Genomic DNA, 21,569 nt, shown 5'->3' with positions numbered 1-21,569 from the left:
GAAGTATCACTTTGTTAAGACAGTACATCAAAATCCAAAACCATTTATCAGCCCAAATCGAGTAGTCAGTTGACTGATTTGATGTTGGTAAGAAGTTCACTACCATCTGCATACTGATTGGCCATATGGCTCAAATCTGGATATTTGGGGTCAACTGGAAACTGTTATGCAACCTAAATGTTCTAGTATTATTGTCACTCTTATGCTTAAAAGTTCTAGGCATCAGCAAGACAACATCCTTGCCCGTACTCGGAAGAATTTTGGTCCATAAGGTGGATTTTATCCTAGTTCTAATGCACAAGATCCAAAAATGCTAAAGAAATATCAACATCATTGCTTCAGATGGTAGATCAAAGAGATCATATTTGTTGGAAGTTGCAGACGTTCATTTGTTCGAATAATTTACAACAGTATAAGGCTATAAGCTAGACCAAGCCTTACGGGACGGTAACTTTTACAACGGACTAATCAAGCAAAGGATGTTAGGCAATAGGCATCTCTTCGCGCTACAGATGGGGAAAACAAAAACTAACTTATGGAGCATATGTACACAAATATACAGACATATTCACAGGTGAGATGTATCTCTTCCAGTTCTACTATCAAGGTAGCCGATGTACATATTTTTAAAACCATTCAGCCATGCAAGTAGGGTAGAAACCAAGTTCTGTAGCAGCAGCAGCGAGAGACTTCAGTTCTTTCTGAACTTTCCTTCTCTCGTAGAAAATAGAGCATGCGAGAGATGTGCATTTCACCCCGCTTTCTAAAAGCCAGTCCCCACCGCCACAATGCCGGCAAATCTGCAAGCAAAACCAAAGTACGTAGTCAGTCTGGTTAGAAACTTGTAGCCACAAGAAAAGGGAAATATACACATATGCCTGTGATTGTCTTTGTTTGTGTGTGTACTTGATGTACACAGCAAGTTACAATCACCAGATGCGTAGACTAGAAGAAAACATGCAGGTCCAGGTTAAATGCAAAGAGAGAGAGAGAGAGAGAGAGAGAAATTGATGAAGCAAGGATCCAGAAGACACAACACAAGCACAATCAGTAAAACTAAAAACAGATCTCTGTGTCACATAGAATTAAAGGAGATCCTTGGATTCCTTGAAACATTCACTGATCCTGAAACACCATTTACCATTCTCATAACCATAAATCAGTAGCAGATGAAACTTAATTTTAATACTTACAGCAGCAAGATGTTGGATTTCCTTTTCCAGTTTTGCAGTTCTTCCGATCAAAGCTGTTGCAACAGTTGCCTCACTCTTAGAACAGTTATGACAGAAATAGCTTGATGCTTGTACTAGTGAACCACAGAGGATACAGTGTCGTGATAGGTAGTAATAGTCAATTCTAGTTCGATGTTGATTTGGAGCATAAAAATGACGTTTACCAACAGTTTCCCTTTCAGGACGCGGCATATCAGAGAACCATTGGTTCAAGTCAGCTCCAACGAGCCCAAAAACTCGCTGTAAAGCTGGAATTATCTGTTTCCTAATATAATAGGCCTCATTTAATCTGTAACGAGAATCAAGAGCAAGAAGTTCCATTGGATCCACAACCATATCTACCAGTCGGGCACCAGGTTCACCATGAACTACCACATAAGGAACTCGCTCTGCATAGCGTGGTTCTGCCCTCGGGTCAGCCCTCATTGCTTTAGTGGCTACAATTGCTGATGGGGGAAGTGATGACGCCCGTGAACTGTAAGTGCCTAAGCAGACCTCTTTTGCAAAAACAAAATCTTGAAGAGAGACTCTGCCAGATATAATCCGTGTCCATTGACGCAATAGGTATGCCTTAACCTATGATGAACAAATAAGACAAAAGTAACAGATTACTAATAAATTCCAAAAATAAAAGGTGAAATCTTCAAGTCAAGGAAGTCCGAATTTCTCATAGTAAGAATTCACATAAACACCACTGCAAGCGTACCAGGAACATCTCCAAGATCTTATTAGAGCAAATCATTTATAATCCATTTCCTATTGATCAATTTGAAAACAAAAAATAACTCCATTTTTTAACGGAATGGAATTGACAGGTCATGATATGCTGATTGCCAACCATAAAAGCTAGAGGGTCACACCATAGAAAATTAAAATGGGTAAGCCAATGTAATAACACTTTTACCTGTAATGCGCCAGAGGAAGTGTTTATTCTCAACAAGCATTACCCTAGTTTAGTTCAAAACTTAAATCGTCAAGCACATATATACATCAGTCAGCTGAGCTGAGACATTCTCATCTAGGAAACTTTTGATATGTTGTTAGGCAAAGAGAGAAGCATGGGTTATTTACCCAAATATGATTTATATAATTATTGGAATTAAAGATATGATATTGGATCAACTCGTGAAAAATCAACTTAGTAGATCTCGAAGAAATTGACCTCTTCTTCTTCTTTATCTGTTTCTTTCTGCTTCTTGTGCTACTACTATTCTTTTTCTTCTCAAACTCCTCCTCCCTCTCCATAAATTATCTATGCACATAAGAGAAAGAAAAATGAAGTCAAACAGCAGAAGCAAAAGCACACGTGAACTCCACTTCTGCCGCATCTCAATCTTAATAATTTCCTCTCCACAACCACCACCACCAAACAATATCAAACTACCACCAGCATAATGCACTCTTTCATTTGCTGTGTTGGCCAAATTCTGGCAGCCTGAAATTGCGATAGATAAAGATGCTAATGTAGAGAGCAGGCAGAATAATTTTGGTAGTGGGCCCACTGCCCTCAAATCCAAAGTGAAGTGGTAACAGAAACATAAGCCCTTCACATCCTCATCAGGAGTAAGACAATGCCAAGAAACAACAGCAGTACCAGAAGAAGAAGAGGGAAAATTAAAATTGACAAGAAGAGACGAGGGCTGAGGAAATGGAAGATCGCAATACTAGTAGTACTACCAATGTGGCACCTTGGTGCTTTTGCATAAAAATTAAATGGGGTTTTTGGTTGGAAGAACTGTGGAAGACCTGAAGAGGAGAGGCTGAGTGGAGGGAATTTGAGAAGGTAAGGAAAAACAGCACCATGAGAAGAAGGAAACAGAGAAAGCAGAAGAAAGCAGTCAATTTCTCTTCAATGTCTATAAGATTGACTTTAAAGCCAATTTCTCAGAAGGCAAATTGTCTAATTCAATCCCCAACAAAACCTGCAATATTAAAGAGTATCAAAATTCTGGTAAATAACCAAAGATTTCCAGAAACATAGGTTACCTTATCAATATCTTGATGTTCGAAGTAAAGTCTCAGCGACTGCTCCATTGTCTTGGATACAGCGTCACATGTATCTCTCCTTACTGTCTCAATACCTTTTGCATCAAACTTTGGCTTACTTTGGTCAGGACTCTCATAGCTGTAGCCAACATACCTTTTCTTAGTAAGGAGGAAGCAAGGTTGATAGACCTTTTCCATCTTTAGCACAACAGGATTTGGATTCATTGCACTTATTGCTGACACAATCTCATTACCAATGTGGAAAGCTTCCCTACGAGAACGTCCCTTAAGGAGAACAAACATGCTGCACTAGTCAAAAAACCATTTGGTCAGCAATACTTTTAAACCGTGAAACATATTATGATAAGCACGTTGCTATCTGAATACTTGCAACTTAAGTGCCAAAAGATCTATTCAACGGACGTCCTCAGATATATAAAAAATAAAAAGATTGAAAGATAGAATAAAATAAATATCAAACTTCTACCTATCAGTATCACCATATACAACTTTTGCTTTCCACTTGTTATGATTGTTCACAAAGGAAATAGCAGCCTCTAGTGTTCTACGACCACATTGCACAATACTGTCTGCTAGCTCTGCACAGGGCATGCGACCACTAAATCCAGCAGCTGTATAGCCATAAGTCACGTTTGCTATTAACTTTAGGGCAAGTTGCCTGGCATCATATATACGGTGTAGCACCTGCTGTGATGGAGCTAATTTCTTCATTGCTTTTTTTACCATAATTCTAGTTGATAATATTTCTTCCAGTAAGCGGGGCAGTACTCCTTTACGAAACTTTGAAGGTACATACATAACACCATTTGGAGTAAGCAGTATTTCATGCTTCAAATTCTGCAAAACCTTCATATCTGGTGAATAAGAACTGACACCAAGAATATTTGCCATTGAAGATGTGATTTTTCCAAGGCATGTAGAAAAGCAAAGGTTATATGCAATTATCATTGATGGATAAAGAGACTGAAAATCCAAAACAACAACTGGGTCTGCATAAAAGCCAGACTCTGGTTCCATCACAAGAGGAAGACACTCCATTGCAGGCTGATAAGCAACCTGTAGATTTCCAGGAGAAATGGCAACATAATTTTGTGTATGTGCCAGTCTAAGAAACATTGATTCAACTCGATACTGTGAACCTCTAGAGAGAACAGAAAAGAAGTCAATACCAAAGACTCGAGCAAGTTCTGATGTTCTGTTTATCATATCAAGTTGATTCATGATATCAAGGTTCAACTTAGTTTTCACTAACAAATACTCCATACAGCGATATCTTGCACGACCAGGACCACTTGAAAACCATTTTGCCAACACCATGCAAGGAATATATGGAACTTTCTTCCTCAATACAGTTTCAGCAACAGCCTCAATAGTGTACATCCTAAGCTTAACTTCACCTCGCATTAATCGCCAAACATTAAGAACAATTCGACCACCAACATGGACACCGCTGGCATGAGTTCGGCCCCATTCATCTTCAACGATAGCACCATCTAAAGGCACAGGATCAGCAGTAGCCACCTTAAGAGACATATCATCTGGCATATCTTCCTCAGTAGTATTGAGACCTCTAGAAGATGGTATTCGAGATATGTTATTTAGCAAACCAATGCCAAGATAAGCAGCCCTTTCAGCAAGAAAACCAAGGGAACCCCCTTGAACATCCCAGCCAATTAATGTGTCTGGATCAAAGATAGATATAATCTTTGTGAAATGGCTAAATACTTGCTTCTCTTCAGGGAAAAGCAAAACCTTGCAATCAGGTATTCCATCTAGATTTGTTTCAGTTGTAACTGTATTGGACCGCAAAAGCATGAAACAATCAACCATTGCATCATCATCATCTTGAAAAACAAGAGTTATAATATCAATGGCATCAAACCTAGGATCAGGCCTTAAATCTCCCCTACATCCTGCTTGAACCTCAATACTCACAATTGTTAGCTGCTGCCTCCCACCAACACTAGCTGGATCCCGAAAACCCATCTGACTTAAAGGAGTCAACTTTGATTTCACATCAGGACCAGATAACTGAGAGTGTTCTTGTGAAAAAACAGCTGATGGCTTAGACATCAAAATTTTGTATGCATCCTTCTGGATTGTTCTCACCTCATCATTATGAGCCTCTACTTGTCCATTGAAGTTTTCCTGGTTATGGTGATTCAACTGATGAAGGTTGGACTCAGACCTTGCCTCGGAATCCAGAGAAGACAGATTAGAAGCATGGCATAAAGGACGCCGTGAATCCACGAGATCATCGGACAAATGCTTAGGTGATATAAACAGAACTGATGCATCTGCTGCCTTTTCTCTTGAAGTATTTCTGCCATCTAAAGAAAGCCATCTCTTGACATTTTCCTCTGATGGCGGTGACTGAACAGGAGTCAACATATATAGATAGGAGCCATCATTCTGATAGTGAACAGGGACACCGATGATTGAATCTTGATGATAACTATATCCTGCTTCCTGGCAGTTTAGGTTTCGAAGCTCTTTTCCTTCTAGGTTGTCATTTATGAAGAAAGGAAGAATGTCATCTGCAACTTCACCCAGAAGAGATATTCCTTCCTCCTTTTCTACCAGCTCATGAGGGTCCTGAGAAATAGAAGGTGACAATACAGAATCTCCATCAGGTTCATCGGTCCACTCTATCACTGGGGGTTTCTGACACAAAGTTAAACAAATTAGTTCCACAGGGTGTGCTATCATGCTACTAGCAGACAATCTTGAACTGTAAAATCCAGGGGATTTTACATGTCTGTTAATCTGGGGCTCAGTCTGCAATAGATTCACTGTAGTTGACACCCCTGTGTCCTTATTGTTGTCATTTCCCATTTCAGGTATCTCATGCATGGAAACCTTGCTCTTCAAACCAGAGTCTAAAATTGAATAATTTTTCTCAAAGATTTGACATCCGACATGGTTGGAGGATTGACAGCATGAACTGATAGCCTCCTTAAGTGGGCTATCTTTTTTAAGTTCCCCAGGCAACCTAGAGGAACAACGCATCCCCCTTGTGCAGAGACCTGCAAATTCTGCTGAGTCACTATCAGCATCAAGCTATATAGAAGAACATACTTGTCCAACTATTACAATCTGACAAGATGCATCACATCAAGAGGAAAGAGGTTACCTACCATGCACAAAAAGATCAGATCCATCAGTGTTCACCTTAGCGAACTCTGCCGATGCAGGACACTCACATAATTCTCCTAATTTATCTGTAACTGCAGATCTGGGTGAGTAGGAAATCTGAGATCTATTGCATTCTTCGTCATTTGTCAGTTTCTTGGAAACAAAAATCTTGTCTTTCTGTTCCTTGTCACTAGTAACCTTTATAACCTCAGAAGCTCTACATTCAGATAGCTCACTGCAATGGCTTCGTTTTTTTCTCATTAAATCCCTCATGGAGCATCCAATTAATGCACTAGAGGACTCTGTACAGTTATTAAGTCCATGTGCATCACCCTGTATACAATTTGGGCATTTGTCTGCCACAATTTTTTCATGAAAAGAAGTTCCAACATTGATTTTTAAATCACTATCATATCTACCAGTCATATCAGAATTGTCGGGGAGAGAAATACCATTATGAATGTTTCGATTTGAAGAAACAGGTAAAAAGCCCCACTGAGGTCTTTTTCTTTTGCGTTCAGTAAGCCTTAAACCAGCAAGTTGTGAAGTCTCAGGTACATAATTTATTTCTGAAGATGACTTATCACCAAATGGAACTGAGTTGGGATCATCAGGGGAGCCATCAACTTGAGGAATTACTTCATTACGTAAAGTCTGGCATAGAAGATTATGATTAGAATTAGAAGCCTTATCATCTGATTCTTCAGTTGCAACTGCATCTTCAACAGAATCAAGAATGTCCTGACACTCTTGCTGCGACTGATTCTCGAAATCTGTGCTTGCTTTCTCCAATGCCTTATTAACTGTTGATGTTGGTAAAAAGGAACTCAGGATGGTCTGGTGAGCAAGTTCATCATCAGAATTTATTTCTTCTGCAGCTTGAGAAGATGCAAGCCACTTCAAAAGCCCCAAAGCATCCTGATCTGAAGCCTAAAAAAATAATAATTACCATAAATTTCAAAATAGCGACAAAGAAGGCAAAGTAAGCAATTTGCAGACCAAAGCTGTTACCAACAAAATGAAATCATAAACATACAGAATTGGATAAACCGAGACCTAAGTACATATACCCATAGCACAAACATGGAAAAGTTCAGTCTAATTATGCAGCAAACTGAATAAATCGACTTCATCTAACTTTTGTTATCCTCCACAAATATGAAATCACCCTGTACCAGACCTTGGTACAACATTAGATGTGAAATAGAAACTTGTAAACATAGGCCTAGAACAGTTTTTGCATAAAAAACAAGAGAACTGTTCATGGTAAAAAAATTATGACAATAAGACATCAAATAAATTCTATCTTAAGGATGCTAAAAGCAATTTTGAAAAGAAAAAATGACAAATGAGGACGAGAAAAATGAACCATAGTTGAAACCTTAAACAACTTTATTCAGCATGGGAGAAATTTGCAATCATGATGCAGTCATTACCTCAAACCTCAGAGATTTACATCCCACTAATTCTAGAGATAAAGCAAAAAGTTTAACTATACACAACTCTTAAGAATTATAAATCTGCAAGCCACTCTTTGTCAAATTCCAGTGGTAGACTCAATGCTATTACCTCTTGAAAGCAGGCTGTGAACCTTACTTCCAACTATGACTGAACAACTCGTGTAATTTGCACATGCACTAATCACACACTCAGATTTAGAAAACAAAAGTGGTTTTGGCTGCTAATAAATTGCTCCAGACGGTACAAGGTAATATGAGTAGAAAACAAGATTACCTTCAGTTTTGATGGTCCAACAAGGTTAGAATCTTGTAATTGATCAGCAGACAACTGCTTCATATGCCCATGGTGCCCTTTACCATAGTTTTCACCATCATCAGTTTGAGAGGGCAAATTTCCATCTTCTAAGCATTTTAATGCTTCATCTGGATCATCCAAAAAGTTGACTTTGTCTACCAAAGTTCCTTTATCAGTCAAAGATTTAATTAAGTCCTGGCTGAAAGATGAATATTCTCCTCTACTCAGATCAGCAAGTACTTTTTCCAGCTCAAGCCCGTCTGAAAGTATCCTCAAGACATCTTCTGGAAGTGGTTTCCCTGGATCAGGTGGAACTGCAGGCCCCTGCTCTCCATTCCTTTCGAACTCCTAGAATAAGAAAATAACTCATAAATGTGCCAAGAGGATAAAGAATATGCATTCAACATCACATATGGCATGGAAACAAACCTCCCAAATAGGTATTAAGGACTGAACCATTTTCACATCTGTACGTGTCTGCGAGAGGGATGTATACGATATAAACAGCTGATTGAGAATATCTGAAAACGTTGAACAATACATTTACTTGAATTAACTGATCAGACAAAGTAATGCAGACTTTTTGTACTACAGAATCTACCGACCTTCCACAACAGCATCTCCCTCCAGTTCAGACATACTTTGCCGTTTAACTGACAATAGATTTTGATCAACCAAGGAATCAGACTGGCTGTAAGATTGCCAAGTCCAATCATCTGGAATTGTAGAAGACGTCCAAATTGGTGAAGCTAAAGAAGGGTCTGCACCTGAATCTACCTAATGAGATGTATTAATAGCAGAAGAAAGTATCTAAGCATTGTACATATTCACTTTTATAAAGCTTGAGAATAAAATGAGAAATTAACCTTTGTATTTGCAGCAATGCCAGTTGACTTGTCTGTCAGATCTCTCTGTAGGAAAGTGTGAGCAGCTTTCCTGGGAGAGAAAACTTCAGGTACAGGATGCCGGAACTTAATTTTTGAGACATGCAGATGACCCATCCCATACAAATGGTAATCAATCTAAGAATTTTTGCACAAAATAATAGACATCAAGGTTCATTGGATGACAAAAGAAAAATAGTAGGTACAGCAAGTTTAGGAATCACTAAGTTGAACCACTTCCTTGTATAGTAGTATTCAAAAGCATGTTTACATATTTAAAGCTAAATCAACATGGGTTAAGCTGCAGACTGATTTTCCAGAAATGTATGAAATTAGTGCTCAAAAGAGGGGAACACAGACAGTGAGAAATAACAGGAATATACACCAAAATTAGATGAATATGAAATGAAGATACCATCAAACTACTCTAGAAAGAAGAGTGTTGGAAACCTCAATAAAGTGATGCACTTTCACAAGGATATGTGTGAGGCAAACAAATTATAACACGTAAATAACAACAGAAAAATGCCTTACTGAATGACAATGGACACACGCGCTGCAGACTGATTTTCCAGAAATGTATGAAATTAGTGCTCAAAAGAGGGGAACACAGACAGTGAGAAATAACAGGAATATACACCAAAATTAGATGAATATGAAATGAAGACACCATCAAACTACTCGAGAAAGAAGAGTGTTGGAAACCTCAATAAAGTGTTGCACTTTCACAAGGATATGTGTGAGGCAAACAAATTATAACAGGTAAATAACAACAGAACAATGCCTTACTGAATGACAATGGAGACATGCATGCCATGAAACAGACCAAAAGACAAATTAAACAGGCAGTAACAAAAAGATTTACCAGGACTACAGAAAGGGCGATGGAGGTCAAGATAAAAATTAGTGCAAATACAGATTGACATTCCATTAATTCTAGGAAATTACACACTGACAAAATCACTAAATCAGGACAGCCTAAAACACTTGTTCAGCAGAAGAAAGTACTTGCCAAAAACTGGAGAAGAAATGGAATGTGTGATTCATGAGGCTGCACAATCCTATCCAAAACAGCACCTCCCTGCATCAAATTTAATCCAATCATATAGGCAATAATGATGTACAAGAAAATATATATGTACATACATATTCACAAAAACAAACACTCTCAAATATAAGCACATTTCACACACATACCATTTACATACATATATACACAAAGGTGCAAAGATTAGCATCTTGATATATAAATATATTCTTCTCTTAAATAGCAAAAACTAGGACAACATATCAACATGTCAGCATGTCATTGTACAAGAAACATGTGCTTTTCTTATGGGACAAAGAGCAATAAAATTCCATGATTAGTTGTGTATTACGAACAACCAATCTGTCCCCTATAACTCACAAGGAAAGATTCACAATTTATGATGCACTAACCCAAAAAAAAAAATTCAGTCGACCTATACCTGAATGATTGCTTAAATTTATACCTTGCAATGCAGGAAATACCTGAAATAGTGATTTCTCAATCTAATGATGATAAGGAACAAGAACCTAAAAACCATATGAAATTCTAAAGCGGTCCACTTCCACATTAATTGTATCAAATATAAGCCTAACCATGCACCTTTATGCTGCTTCAACAGAAGATCCACCACCATCCAATTTACATAATCATAAATGTAGGAAAATACTCTCCAAAAACTACATGATAGCCTAATGCATATTTTGAAGAGATAAGCAGACTGTCGAATAAACCAATTTCTAAAAGGAGTCAAGACAATGACTTACATAGTTCAATTAAAATAAAAATGATGTCAAGAAATTATCTAAACTCATAGTTCTATGGCCAACAATGCATACCAAAAGAAGAGTGGCAGCCCGAGATACATCCTGTGGATGGTACCTAAAACTTCTGTCAAGGTGATCCTGAGTCAACTCCAAATCATAGACTTTCCAAAGGAGCAAAAGATGATAAAAGCAATTATAAGAATAACAGCATGAACATATCAGTACAAGGTAAGCTACGAAATAAAAGAACATTTCAAAACCACTAACAATAATCAGAGAGATACAGATCAGCAAAAATAAGTCAACCACCATAGAACAAACAGTGCACTTTTAAATAATATTTTTGAGATAAGGATACAGATAAATCTTCACAAATAACTCCTCTGAAGAATGAAAGCCGTATAACTTCTTTGCTCGAACTAGACTACAACCATGGACATGCTGCCGTTTCAAGCCAGCATTGCCTTTGAGCTGCAGGAATTTGACACAATACACATTCATGATATCAGCAAGTATTACCTATCATCAAGTCAGGATATAATCCACTTAAAAAATGACAAACCTTCAAGGCCTTCTCAATTGCAAGAGAGATGGCATTTGTAGAAGCACTGTCTAGACCGGAAAAAAAAAAGCATATGAAGAACAAATAGAATAGTTTTAAGTTAAAACTTCAGATGCAGTACAGCTAAACTGAGAGATAAACAGCTAAACAACCTGCTAAAATAAACATTAAAGTTTAAATTACAAATGTCAAAAACCTAAAGCTACGTTGACTGACAATCAACCCCACAACCTGGCTCATTCTCAGTTGATCACCACCAACGAAACATAATGAGAACGATATCCTAAGGAAACATAATGAGAACAATATCCTAAGGAATCAAGAATAACTATAATAATGAATTCTACCCAGAATGATATTTTGTATTAAACCAAGGAAATCGCTAAAGTTTATAGTTGCAGGAAATAAAGAAAAAATAGTACAAGAGACTTATGGATGCAAGTAAAGAATAAACTGTACATATTGATGCTAATTGTTGTAACTTTGAATATAGCATTCAGAGATTGTACAGATCATAACATCAATGACAGTGAATGTACAGCAAGACCCAAAAAAAAATGGTTGAAAGAGCTCAAAGGAGCAAAAATTGAACAGCACGCAAGCCCTAAATTATGAGTTTTTAAAGCAATTAGTTGAACAATTCCTGTTAGTTGTCACATAATTTCCAGTAAAATAGATAGTCAAACAATAAAAGTCAATTGATATTATCCACCTGAAGATACCAGCTGCTAAAGTGAATACTACCTTCTTCGTCTAGTTGAAGTGATACATCTGAATATGGGATGTAAAAGTAAGGCAAAGCCTGCATGACAGAAAGTGGACACAAAAAAGCAACATAGTTGTTGTGAATTAGAGGAAAACAGAAACAGAACTGAAGCTTTATAACCTACAATCATAATTAACAAAGTGGTACTGACATCAAAAACCATGCCACAGTTGAAATTACCAGAACATGGCAACATAACATGGTGCCCAGTAGGCACTTACAAGGAACGGTTCCATGAATTAAAACCCTCCCAAATTATTCTATATTCGAAACATCCTACTACAAGATACATGCAACACAACTGCATTTTGCTTGACATGGATAGGTGGAAAACCTGACAAAAATAACTACCAATCTGACTGTTGAGTTCATCAATCTAAGATCTCTTGTTTCTAAACCAAATTTTCTCAACATAAAGAATTCATGCAAAACAAACCTAATTCCGATGACTAGAACTCTGGCACTATATCCAGAAAGTCTTCCAAATTACAAAATAGCCGTCAACCATAGTAAATATACTCATTCATGCTAAACAAAGGGCAATGCTCCACTCTAGAGCTAACATAGTAAAATAAACACTTCTACAAACAGAAAACAGACACTACTCAAACTAACATGATTCTTCTACATTCAGCTAAACAAATTTAAACTACTTAAAATGAAGAAAATTGCCTTATTCTTTTTAAGCAAAGAACTTCTAGAATCAAAAAGCATTTGTAAACTCAACAGTAGAAATCATCTTACTCTATGCACGTGCAAGCAAGTCTTCTGACCAGCCGGAGTTGACCCATATATTCTTATAACTGGAACCTCATTTACTTTTCCACCTGTATAATATCTCAACTTAATTGCACGTTATACGAATCACGCAATATGCATAATGCAACAAATCAATTCAGGAAGCCCAATTTCAAGCTTTGAAATTGTGCAAAAATCAATTCCAGGAAGCCCAATTTCATACTTTCAAAATTGTGAAAAAATCTCTTAAAAAGAAGAAACATTTCAAACAAACGAAACAATTATCTTTACTTTATAACATTTGTTGTACATTTCTATATGATTCAGATGTTATACTCCTTGATTCTCAAAGGCTTAACATTTTGGGTGCAAAAGCGTATCTATCCCAGATTTTAAACAAACCACTGTGGGGGGAATTTAAAAAAATTAATTTTTTTTTAGAAAAAGAATTTGATGATAAACTCTAGCGTAACTTGGTAACTTCAAGATTATACATTTCAAGTTATACCAGTTTTATTCAATCAAACATTTAAAACCCAAACAGTCCAAAGATGGAGGAAACAAAATTATAAAAAATTTTGCAGATACTGCCTACTATTCCGAAACTCTCAAAACCTCATTAGCTACCCCAGAAAAAAAGAAACTATCAAAACCTCAGAATTGGAAATACTCCATAAATAAGCTATTCACTTCCCCCGAGAAATTTACGAATTGACCTCCCAAATGAATTAAACAATTCCAAGCCCTAGAAATACTGCCATCTGTAGCAAAATAAAGAGCTATAGACACCAAATTCTAACAAGAAAACACACACACTAGAAAGCTACTAGAATATTACCTTGAAAACTGCTATAGGAAATGTCGATTCCGGCAATTGGCGGGGCCATGTAGTAGTCAATCGACACAATTCGGACACTGAAAATCTTCGAATCCGACTCTGGAGAATCCCCCATTTGCATTTTCTTTTTTCCTTGGATTAAATTGTTTCCGCTCTTCAGTCTTTTATGCCGTTGCGTGGTTTTTAATTTACAGGGTTAATCACATTTTATCCCTTAAAGAATACCCAATTTCTCAGTTTACCTCTTACCTTTAATTTTGCTCACTTAACCCCCTTTGGGACAAAATTGCCCTCACATTATTTTGACTTTTCATTTACCTTGTTTTCCTTTCTTTTATTTCTTTTTCTCTTTCTTCTTTATTTAATTTTTCCCTTTTCCACAAAAATATTCACCTTAATGATTGAAATTAAAAAAGAGAAATTACAGAGATCTATCTTCTCCTTAAATGATTAAAAAAATATTCAAATCACTTTCCTAAAATATAATTTTTTTAGTCTTTCAATTCTTTTAATTTTTAGTTTTCCTCTTTCCTTTCTAGTTTCTCATTTTATTCCCAAGAAAATATCTTAAGATGAAATTGTTTTCCTTTCTTTTTCTCTTTCTTCTCTCTTTCATCCTTCCCAATAAAAATTCCATTTCAACGAAAATTTTTGTTTTGAATTTTTAATTGCATATTTCTGGGTGCAGATTTTTGTGGGAAAGAGGAAAAACTAAATAAAGAAGAAAAAGAAAAAGAAATAAAAGAAAGGAAAACAAGGTAAATGAAAAGTCAAAATAATGCAAGGGTAATTTTGTCCTAAAGAGGGTTAAGTGAGCAAAATTAAACGTTAGGAGGTAAACTGAAAAATGGAATATTCTTTAAGGGGATAAAATGTGATTAATCCTAATTTATATAGTGGAATTTTCAGTTTCCGAAGACGTTTGAGAAACTTCCCTTGAAAGCTTGGGGCCTTTTTCAGAAAATTTGACTTTTTCATTTTTTTAAGGATAATTGACTTTTGATAATTGGACTTTGGCCAATTTCTGCTTGTACTAAATCAACCGGTAATTATGCATTTGATAACATTTGATAAAATTGAAGTCCGAAAACTGAAGTGTAAAATTTAAAATTTGAAATTTGAATCTATTAAATTATTAAATTGTTAAATAGTAAATATAATACATTTGAGTACATATCACATTTAGTGATAAGTAAATAGCTTATTACTTAATTTGGAGAGTAAGTTTTGTCTAGAAAATTCAGTGCCACATAATTAATTCAAATATTCATTTTTAGTTATCAAATGGTCTGAATATATTAAAATTTAAATCCATTAAATTTAAATATTGAATTAAGTTATCAAACAAGGCTAGTTTTTGTGGGGTAGAAGATTAAAGATTCAAACATTACTTTTCATTACTTTGCCATTAATGTGGCTACTCCAAATCCATATGGGTGTATAGTACACCCATATGGTTCGATGGTGATTCAGTTTTCAGTTTCTCTTGGCCCAATTGGGTCATCCCCTATGCACTCGTATGATTTGATAATGGTTCAGTTTTCGTCGGTTTCCTTGAACCAATTGGATCACTCCTTAGAATAAATTAAAGTTGGAGTAAAGTAAATGTCGGCGATTAACAAAAATATATATATACTAGTACTAACTTGGGATAATATCATAATTTTGACCTTTTGAGTAATTTCGACTTTCCCTTTCTTTTTTTAAGGATAATTTTGACTTTTGATAATTGGACTCTTTTAGTGGTTACTTACATTACTATTATTCATTATTTACCTTTCTGGTCTAATTATGAAAAAGAAGTTTCTTTTCTGATGTATAGATGTACGAGAATAAAGGGAAAAAAATCAAATATGAGTTTTATTGATTATATCATAATTAGAAAGGAAATGGAAAATTGAACTTACTTCATTGCACGGATTCATTTTTGTTTCTAGATGGGAATTATATACTCTTTAATTGAAGGAAAGTACTAAGTTTGCTTCCTATCACATAGTTTTTCTATGTGAAGGAAAATGAATAAGAAGGTGAAAGTGACACTAAAAGAAATCCAACTCTACCAATTAGTCTTCATGACAATGTAATATTTGTAATTGAAATATGTAGAGAAGATTGGGTGGACCGTGGACGAGGCTGCAACAAGACAGGAACCAAAAAGTAAAAAATCCTTAATCACCAAGAGATATACTCCTATCAGGCTGTTGAAAAAAGAGATATACTCCTATCTTATTTTTTAAAAAAAAATTAAAAAGAATATCTCAATTGCTGGATATACGTTTTTTTTTAAGAAAATTAAAAAAGAATATCCCAATTGCGGCGTGATATGATTTTTTTTTTATTTTTTGATTTGTCTTCCTAGAACGCTAGAAATTCAAAAGCAGAAAGAATACTTTGTTGTCATTGGTATATTCTACAGCTACTAGCTTAGGGATAATTTTCACTTTCTAATTCGTCTTTGTAAGTACTAACACGAGTTTTATTTGTAGCGAGCTCGTTTGAATCGCTATTTTTATGAAGTTTTTGTAAAAAAAAAAAAATTATGTAATGTAACAATTTGATATATATGAGATAAAATGAAGATTAAGAAACGTGTTCATGAAAAATATAATAATTTTTTGAAAAAAAATTACAATCCAAACAAGGAAGACAGCAGCAGCGAAGACTCTTGAGTGATTATATTTATTGGGGTATGGACCTCTAGAAACATATCTGAAAATCTTTTCATCACCATTACAATTTCCAATACAGCTTTTTATCTTCCTAATTATCTTTTTATCTCACATACATCACGTCACAAAAAGTGTTACAGTAAAAATATCTCAAATAATTTACAATCCAAACACAGTTCGGTGAGTAACGTGGCTAGGAATGTCAAAGGAAAAGGCACATTAATTTGCTAATTAATTTTACTCTTAATTAACTATAATTAGAGAGGATCTTATAAAATACTAAATGGAAAGCTTCGTCTGAAAACGGCGCAAGTATATAATTCTGCACATGATTATCGCTTTTACTAACTTCTTCCTTCAAGAGATCTCATTACAACAGAGAAATGACAATGATGATCTGAAACAAGATGGAACATTATCATACAACCCTCACACACTTGTAGATTTATTTAAAACGACATTACATTCGCTTAAGATCACTATTTATTTGGGTAGTAATATGCTCACAAGGACCAGAAAATAGATGGAAGTTTTGTGAATGTGCTTTGATCCCTGATCAAATCATCCCAGAAATTGCTCAGATTGACACACTATTGGGAATTCCTTTGCCAGTTAAACCGGGGTCACTGGTGGGAAATAGCAACGTGTACGGCAGCTTCACTGGTCCAGTCCTGTTTCTGTATTTAGGGTCGGTGTTTGACTGTGTAATGCGGCCCTCAATTTCAGCCAGCTTACTTCCAAACTTTTTAAATGCTTCCAGAGCCTCTCCATCTATGGTCCACTCAGGAGTGTCTCTTTGGCCAAGATAAACTTCATCTGAAGCATGCCTTGACAAAATTTCTATCAGGGAAACACCGAGCAATGTCTGCAACTGGGCAGTGATTGTTTTCAGGAAAGCCTTATCAGGGTTTGTCTTGAGTTCTTCATACTCGGGACTTCCAGGCTCAGGCATGAATCTTCTGCTTACGGTTGGGCGGTTTGGGAGATAACCAGCATAAGGGTACTGCCCGAAGTTGACTGATGCATGAAGGGCGGAAGCTACCCAGATTATGGTGGTGCAAGATTCTATCAGCTCCTTGCGAGTCTGCATTTTAGGCCACCAGGGCTTATCTTTCAAGTCACCGTGTCCCTCTTCTCTGAGTTCCTTCCACCAGGCCTGAAGTTCACTATCTTTCTGGATCGATTCATCTGTTTTGTAGTAGAGGTTGCAATAATCCTCCACCCATGTTTTGATGGCGAACCAGATCTCAAGCCCGTCAACAGCAAAAGGATAATCTGGAATTAATAGACGCAGTCCATGTGGGGCATTGGAGTCCTCAACTGCAACCCCTCTGTCGAATCAAAATATTACGAAGCCATGTGAGCAAGATTCATCATTGACGACTCATAATTTGTTTTGTCCAAATTTTCTAGTACAAGTTGTTACAGCTTTGCGATGGATAATCTGGACCCAAAAAGTGTAATTTGATAAGAAAATGGAATCACACTCACCGCTTGACGAGTTCAGCTGGAAGTGCTTGCTCAGGAAATACCCAGTTTTGGTAAATAACTGCTGACATTTCCATCGCAAATTTTCCAGGGAAAACAGTACTCTCAAGAATTCCTCCTGCACTAATCAGGATTTGGCGAGCCAAAGCGTTGATAGTCATGGTGTCACGGTAGTGAGGTTGTAGTAGCTTATGAATAGGATGAAGCACGCTCAGCTGCCTATTCGTTGCAATGACAAATGGTTCGATGACAGCATGCGTATTTAACCTGCATCAATATTATATACTTCTCAGAAAACCAGTTCTTTGTGATAATCTAAATCTAAAGTGTCGCCATATATGTCGTTTTTCTTTACCAGTGGCTAATGAGCTGATGAACGCCAGAGTCGTTAACTGCAACATAAGCTTTTGCCAACTGCCAAAGTGCACCTTCTACACCTTGTTCGGAAGGTAGGTATACTTTACTGACAGCACCAAGTTTATCATCATTTGGGTGGGGCAAGCTTAGCTCAATAGCTAAAGGCTTCAAGGTTCCATCTTTTTGCAAAAAGAGCAGAGTCCTTGAGGCATAGATCTTCGTTGTTGTGGTATTTATGCGCCTCACATACGGCATAAGTGTGTCATGGTGATTCAATATGAATAGCTGATTCGCCTTGAGTGCCTGTTCAAGAATTTTTATACATGAACTGTATGAGTTGCTGAATAGCGTATGCTACTCTTGAGGAAGCACCATGTAAATCACACGTTTGTCTAGAGAAACAGATTGTTTCATTTGTTACCTGATCAACTGTCAATCCGTCCAGCTTATCCTCTATTTGTTCTTTGGTTATGGTACTATTTTGGCTGCCGTAGACTTCAGGATCGAGCTTGCTTTTTGGAGGAAACTCCTGCAGGGAAAAGAGTTGAGACATTATGCTTGCGAAACATTTGAGGGATCTATACTAAGATCATGGACCAAATGAAAGAAATAGAAGGATGTATAGATCATCTTCTACTTCCAAGTTTTTATAGTATCTATTTTCTTGACAAGTAGATACCTGGAGGAGGCTAATAATGACGGGGTTCAGTCCAGCAAGCATTTCTCTTGTAAATTCTTCATCTGTCCTCCATGCAGATTTGTCCTCTGTTCCAAGATATATATGTATATAAAACATCCTTATAAAATCATCAATACAATTCGGACAGATGGAAAACAGATAAGAGGAAGTTGTGGATAATAGGCTACCTTGGATAATCTGCGGGGTTGGGAATTTCAGGATAGCCTCACCATCAGTTCGAAGTATTTCTTTAAGCAACTCAAAGGGGATGTTGTCAGTAAGGCTTTGGAGACCTTTTGGTAGCTTAATTCCACCTTCATACAATTTAAGCACATCTTCAAGGCTGTCAAATTCGTTAGGGGTGCTGTCAAAAAGGCTCTTCAATGCAGGGTAAAGGATCTGAGCGACTGATTTCAGTCCATAACCAAGGAAATCTGACATCTTCAAGTGTCCAAATCTTTCATCCCTTGGGACATAAATGTCTAAGCTGGTAATCAGTGGCAGCCTGCTCTCGACGGTGGGATCTGTCATGAGTAAAACATGTGATTGAAAGAAATGGAAAAGAATATACTTGATAAAGCTCTTAATTCAGGATTTGATTTGTAGCATAGACCTGCGTCCTAAGCTTTGGTTTTACTATCATTAATACCTAATAGCAGATTCATAGTGCAAATGCTCTAACCTGTCTTTGATGGTGGTCTGCCCGTTCTTCCTCTTCGAGGATAAGGAAACTCTTTGGATCCTCCAAGATTCTGGCGAGCGTAGTCCTTACCTTTGTCCGGATCTCCCAAATCATTGTAATAAGCATAGTCATAGACCCTATCCCATTCCTTGAGTTCTCCAGTTCCATCTCCTCTCAGGTTCACCAATTCTTCTGCTCTGTATTGGCTCAATGCTTCTGGTGTTTCACTTGGGAGATAAGCCTGAAACAAGTACAACATGGACTGAGCTTTCTATAACTTTTGCCCTTTTTTGTGATAGCAGGATTATGTGATTCTATATGAAAATGATGAAGGATATACACTTGGTACTGGTATTGAAAGATAAAAGTTTGCAAGTAGTTACCTGATTTGAGAAGAATACGCGATCTTTTTTGTACTTTCCAGCTGGATAAACCCAAGAATTGCAGACAAAGTGAACTCGGCCATGTCCAGGAACTTCTTCAAGTGTCAATGTCTTAAGGTAGAATTGAGTTGGATGATTATTTTTGATGATAAAAGCTCCTGGAATTCCTTGGTCCTCATCCCAATCAAATGTGATATCAGCTGCCGTTTCACCAGCTGCTAGAAAAGTGTTTGTAGTGATCCAATTTTCCAAATATGCTGCCTTTCCAAGTTTCCCTTTCAGTGTTCCTGCAAAATTTCACCACACCTTACATGTAATTTTGACCTCCTTTAACATAAATTGTAACCCGTTCACTAGCTGATGTCGCGTGAGAAGGTACATGTACCAAGAAAAGTGCATTAAATTCATTCATTCTCAAATTCAATTGTTGGTCGTCTCCAAATTCCAGAATACATGCTAGTATGACATTATTGAAAATTTTTGGTAGCTGAAATAATTGATCATGAATGATTAAGATGTTGACTGGAAGAGTATGTGGGTAAATGTGTCATGGTCGTAATGAAAGCCTACTGTTGCCTTAGTTGAAATATTCAATTCTAAGGATCTTTTCTAAGTTCAAGAGGATCACTAGCTAGTCATTAAACTACTTCACTTTAATGCAAATATGTTGGCCGGAAGCTTGACTTTTTTCACAAGTTTTTGCAGTACTAAAGTTCTGCTGATGATATTTTCATTCAAGAACTGAAGATGTTATAACTTCCATGGTATTGTAACTTGTCATGGTGTTCAAGACTCGAGAAAATGCATGGTTGCAATTGCAAAACAAGCTCAAGTCATCATACCTTGATCAACATTAACAGCACTGATGAGCTGCAGAGAAACTTTTTGCCCCAGTAACTCATGAATTCCATCAAGCAATGAAGAATTGAAGTCATTCAAATCCAGGACATTCTTTTTCATCAGAACCACAGTTCCTTTGATCTTTTTATTGTTGCCTGACAATGCATCCACAATGTGCTGAAACATTTTTGAAGAATGCAAAGCGTTTTCCAAGACAAAACGAACAAGAGATCGAGCAGTTTGATGGATAAAACTAGAAGAGAGTTTAGTTTTATCAGTTTTTGAGTACTTCTATCGCAAGCTATGATTTGAGGGAAGAGGGTTTTGCTTGGTATTTATAGGCAACAACTTTGAATAATCCGGAAGAGGGATGACAGAGAGAGGAGGAACCAAGATGTATATCACCCCTTCCATACAATTCACGTTTTCAACCATCGAGTTTCGTACCAGACTGAATTTGTACGTAGACTTGTAATGATTTTCTTGTCCATGTTACTAAGAGTTTAATAATCTCAAGATTATATCCATAAATATAACTATTTATACTATTCAACATGGACTAATTTACTTGCTTCTGACGTCCAAGCACAACTAACGATATTAAGAAATAGCCACTAGGGGATGGCATCCCTTAAAAGAAGATTGGCTTCCCATAAAATAAGACATCCATGACTGGGATAGATTTCTGTATATATATTTATTATTGCACATATCTTCAAAAAATGATATGATCAGCAGCCTAGCTCCCATCGAGGTCTGA

At 36.7% G+C, this 21,569-nt stretch overlaps 2 protein-coding genes across 10 annotated transcripts; both read right to left on the bottom strand.

Moving 5' to 3' along the window:
- Nucleotides 1-337: 337 nt before the first annotated feature.
- Nucleotides 338-13,883, bottom strand: LOC113732841 (DNA polymerase zeta catalytic subunit-like). Of its 9 annotated transcripts, none has more exons than XM_072080868.1 (17): nt 13,712-13,883; nt 12,880-12,962; nt 12,114-12,171; nt 11,370-11,419; nt 11,166-11,278; nt 10,880-10,922; nt 10,026-10,094; nt 8,996-9,151; nt 8,735-8,906; nt 8,559-8,650; nt 8,109-8,477; nt 6,827-7,304; nt 6,377-6,730; nt 3,706-6,274; nt 3,219-3,522; nt 1,194-1,808; nt 338-800 (listed from the first exon to the last, which is right to left on the bottom strand). In XM_072080868.1, the coding sequence occupies exons 1-17, from the start codon at nt 13,830-13,832 to the stop codon at nt 627-629; spliced, it is 5,820 nt and encodes a 1,939-aa protein (XP_071936969.1). In that variant the 5' UTR covers nt 13,833-13,883; the 3' UTR covers nt 338-626. The 9 variants fall into 9 exon arrangements, with proteins under 9 accessions (XP_071936969.1, XP_071936970.1, XP_071936973.1 ...); XM_072080869.1 differs by having other exon boundaries at nt 3,706-6,265; XM_072080872.1 differs by having other exon boundaries at nt 8,559-8,606; nt 11,370-11,415.
- A 2,810-nt stretch (nt 13,884-16,693) lies between these two features.
- LOC113732840 (probable linoleate 9S-lipoxygenase 5) lies at nt 16,694-21,180 on the bottom strand. The gene is made up of 9 exons (XM_027258829.2): nt 20,812-21,180; nt 19,970-20,256; nt 19,587-19,827; nt 19,093-19,428; nt 18,905-18,990; nt 18,647-18,754; nt 18,224-18,528; nt 17,872-18,135; nt 16,694-17,711 (listed from the first exon to the last, which is right to left on the bottom strand). The coding sequence occupies exons 1-9, from the start codon at nt 20,993-20,995 to the stop codon at nt 16,958-16,960; spliced, it is 2,565 nt and encodes an 854-aa protein (XP_027114630.1). The 5' UTR covers nt 20,996-21,180; the 3' UTR covers nt 16,694-16,957.
- Nucleotides 21,181-21,569: the final 389 nt, after the last annotated feature.

The sequence above is a fragment of the Coffea arabica genome, chromosome 2e, assembly GCF_036785885.1.
Source record: "Coffea arabica cultivar ET-39 chromosome 2e, Coffea Arabica ET-39 HiFi, whole genome shotgun sequence".
Classification (NCBI taxonomy): Eukaryota; Viridiplantae; Streptophyta; class Magnoliopsida; order Gentianales; family Rubiaceae; genus Coffea; species Coffea arabica.
Note: the sequence above shows the minus strand (reverse complement) of the source record. Positions and strands in the feature narration are given on the sequence as shown.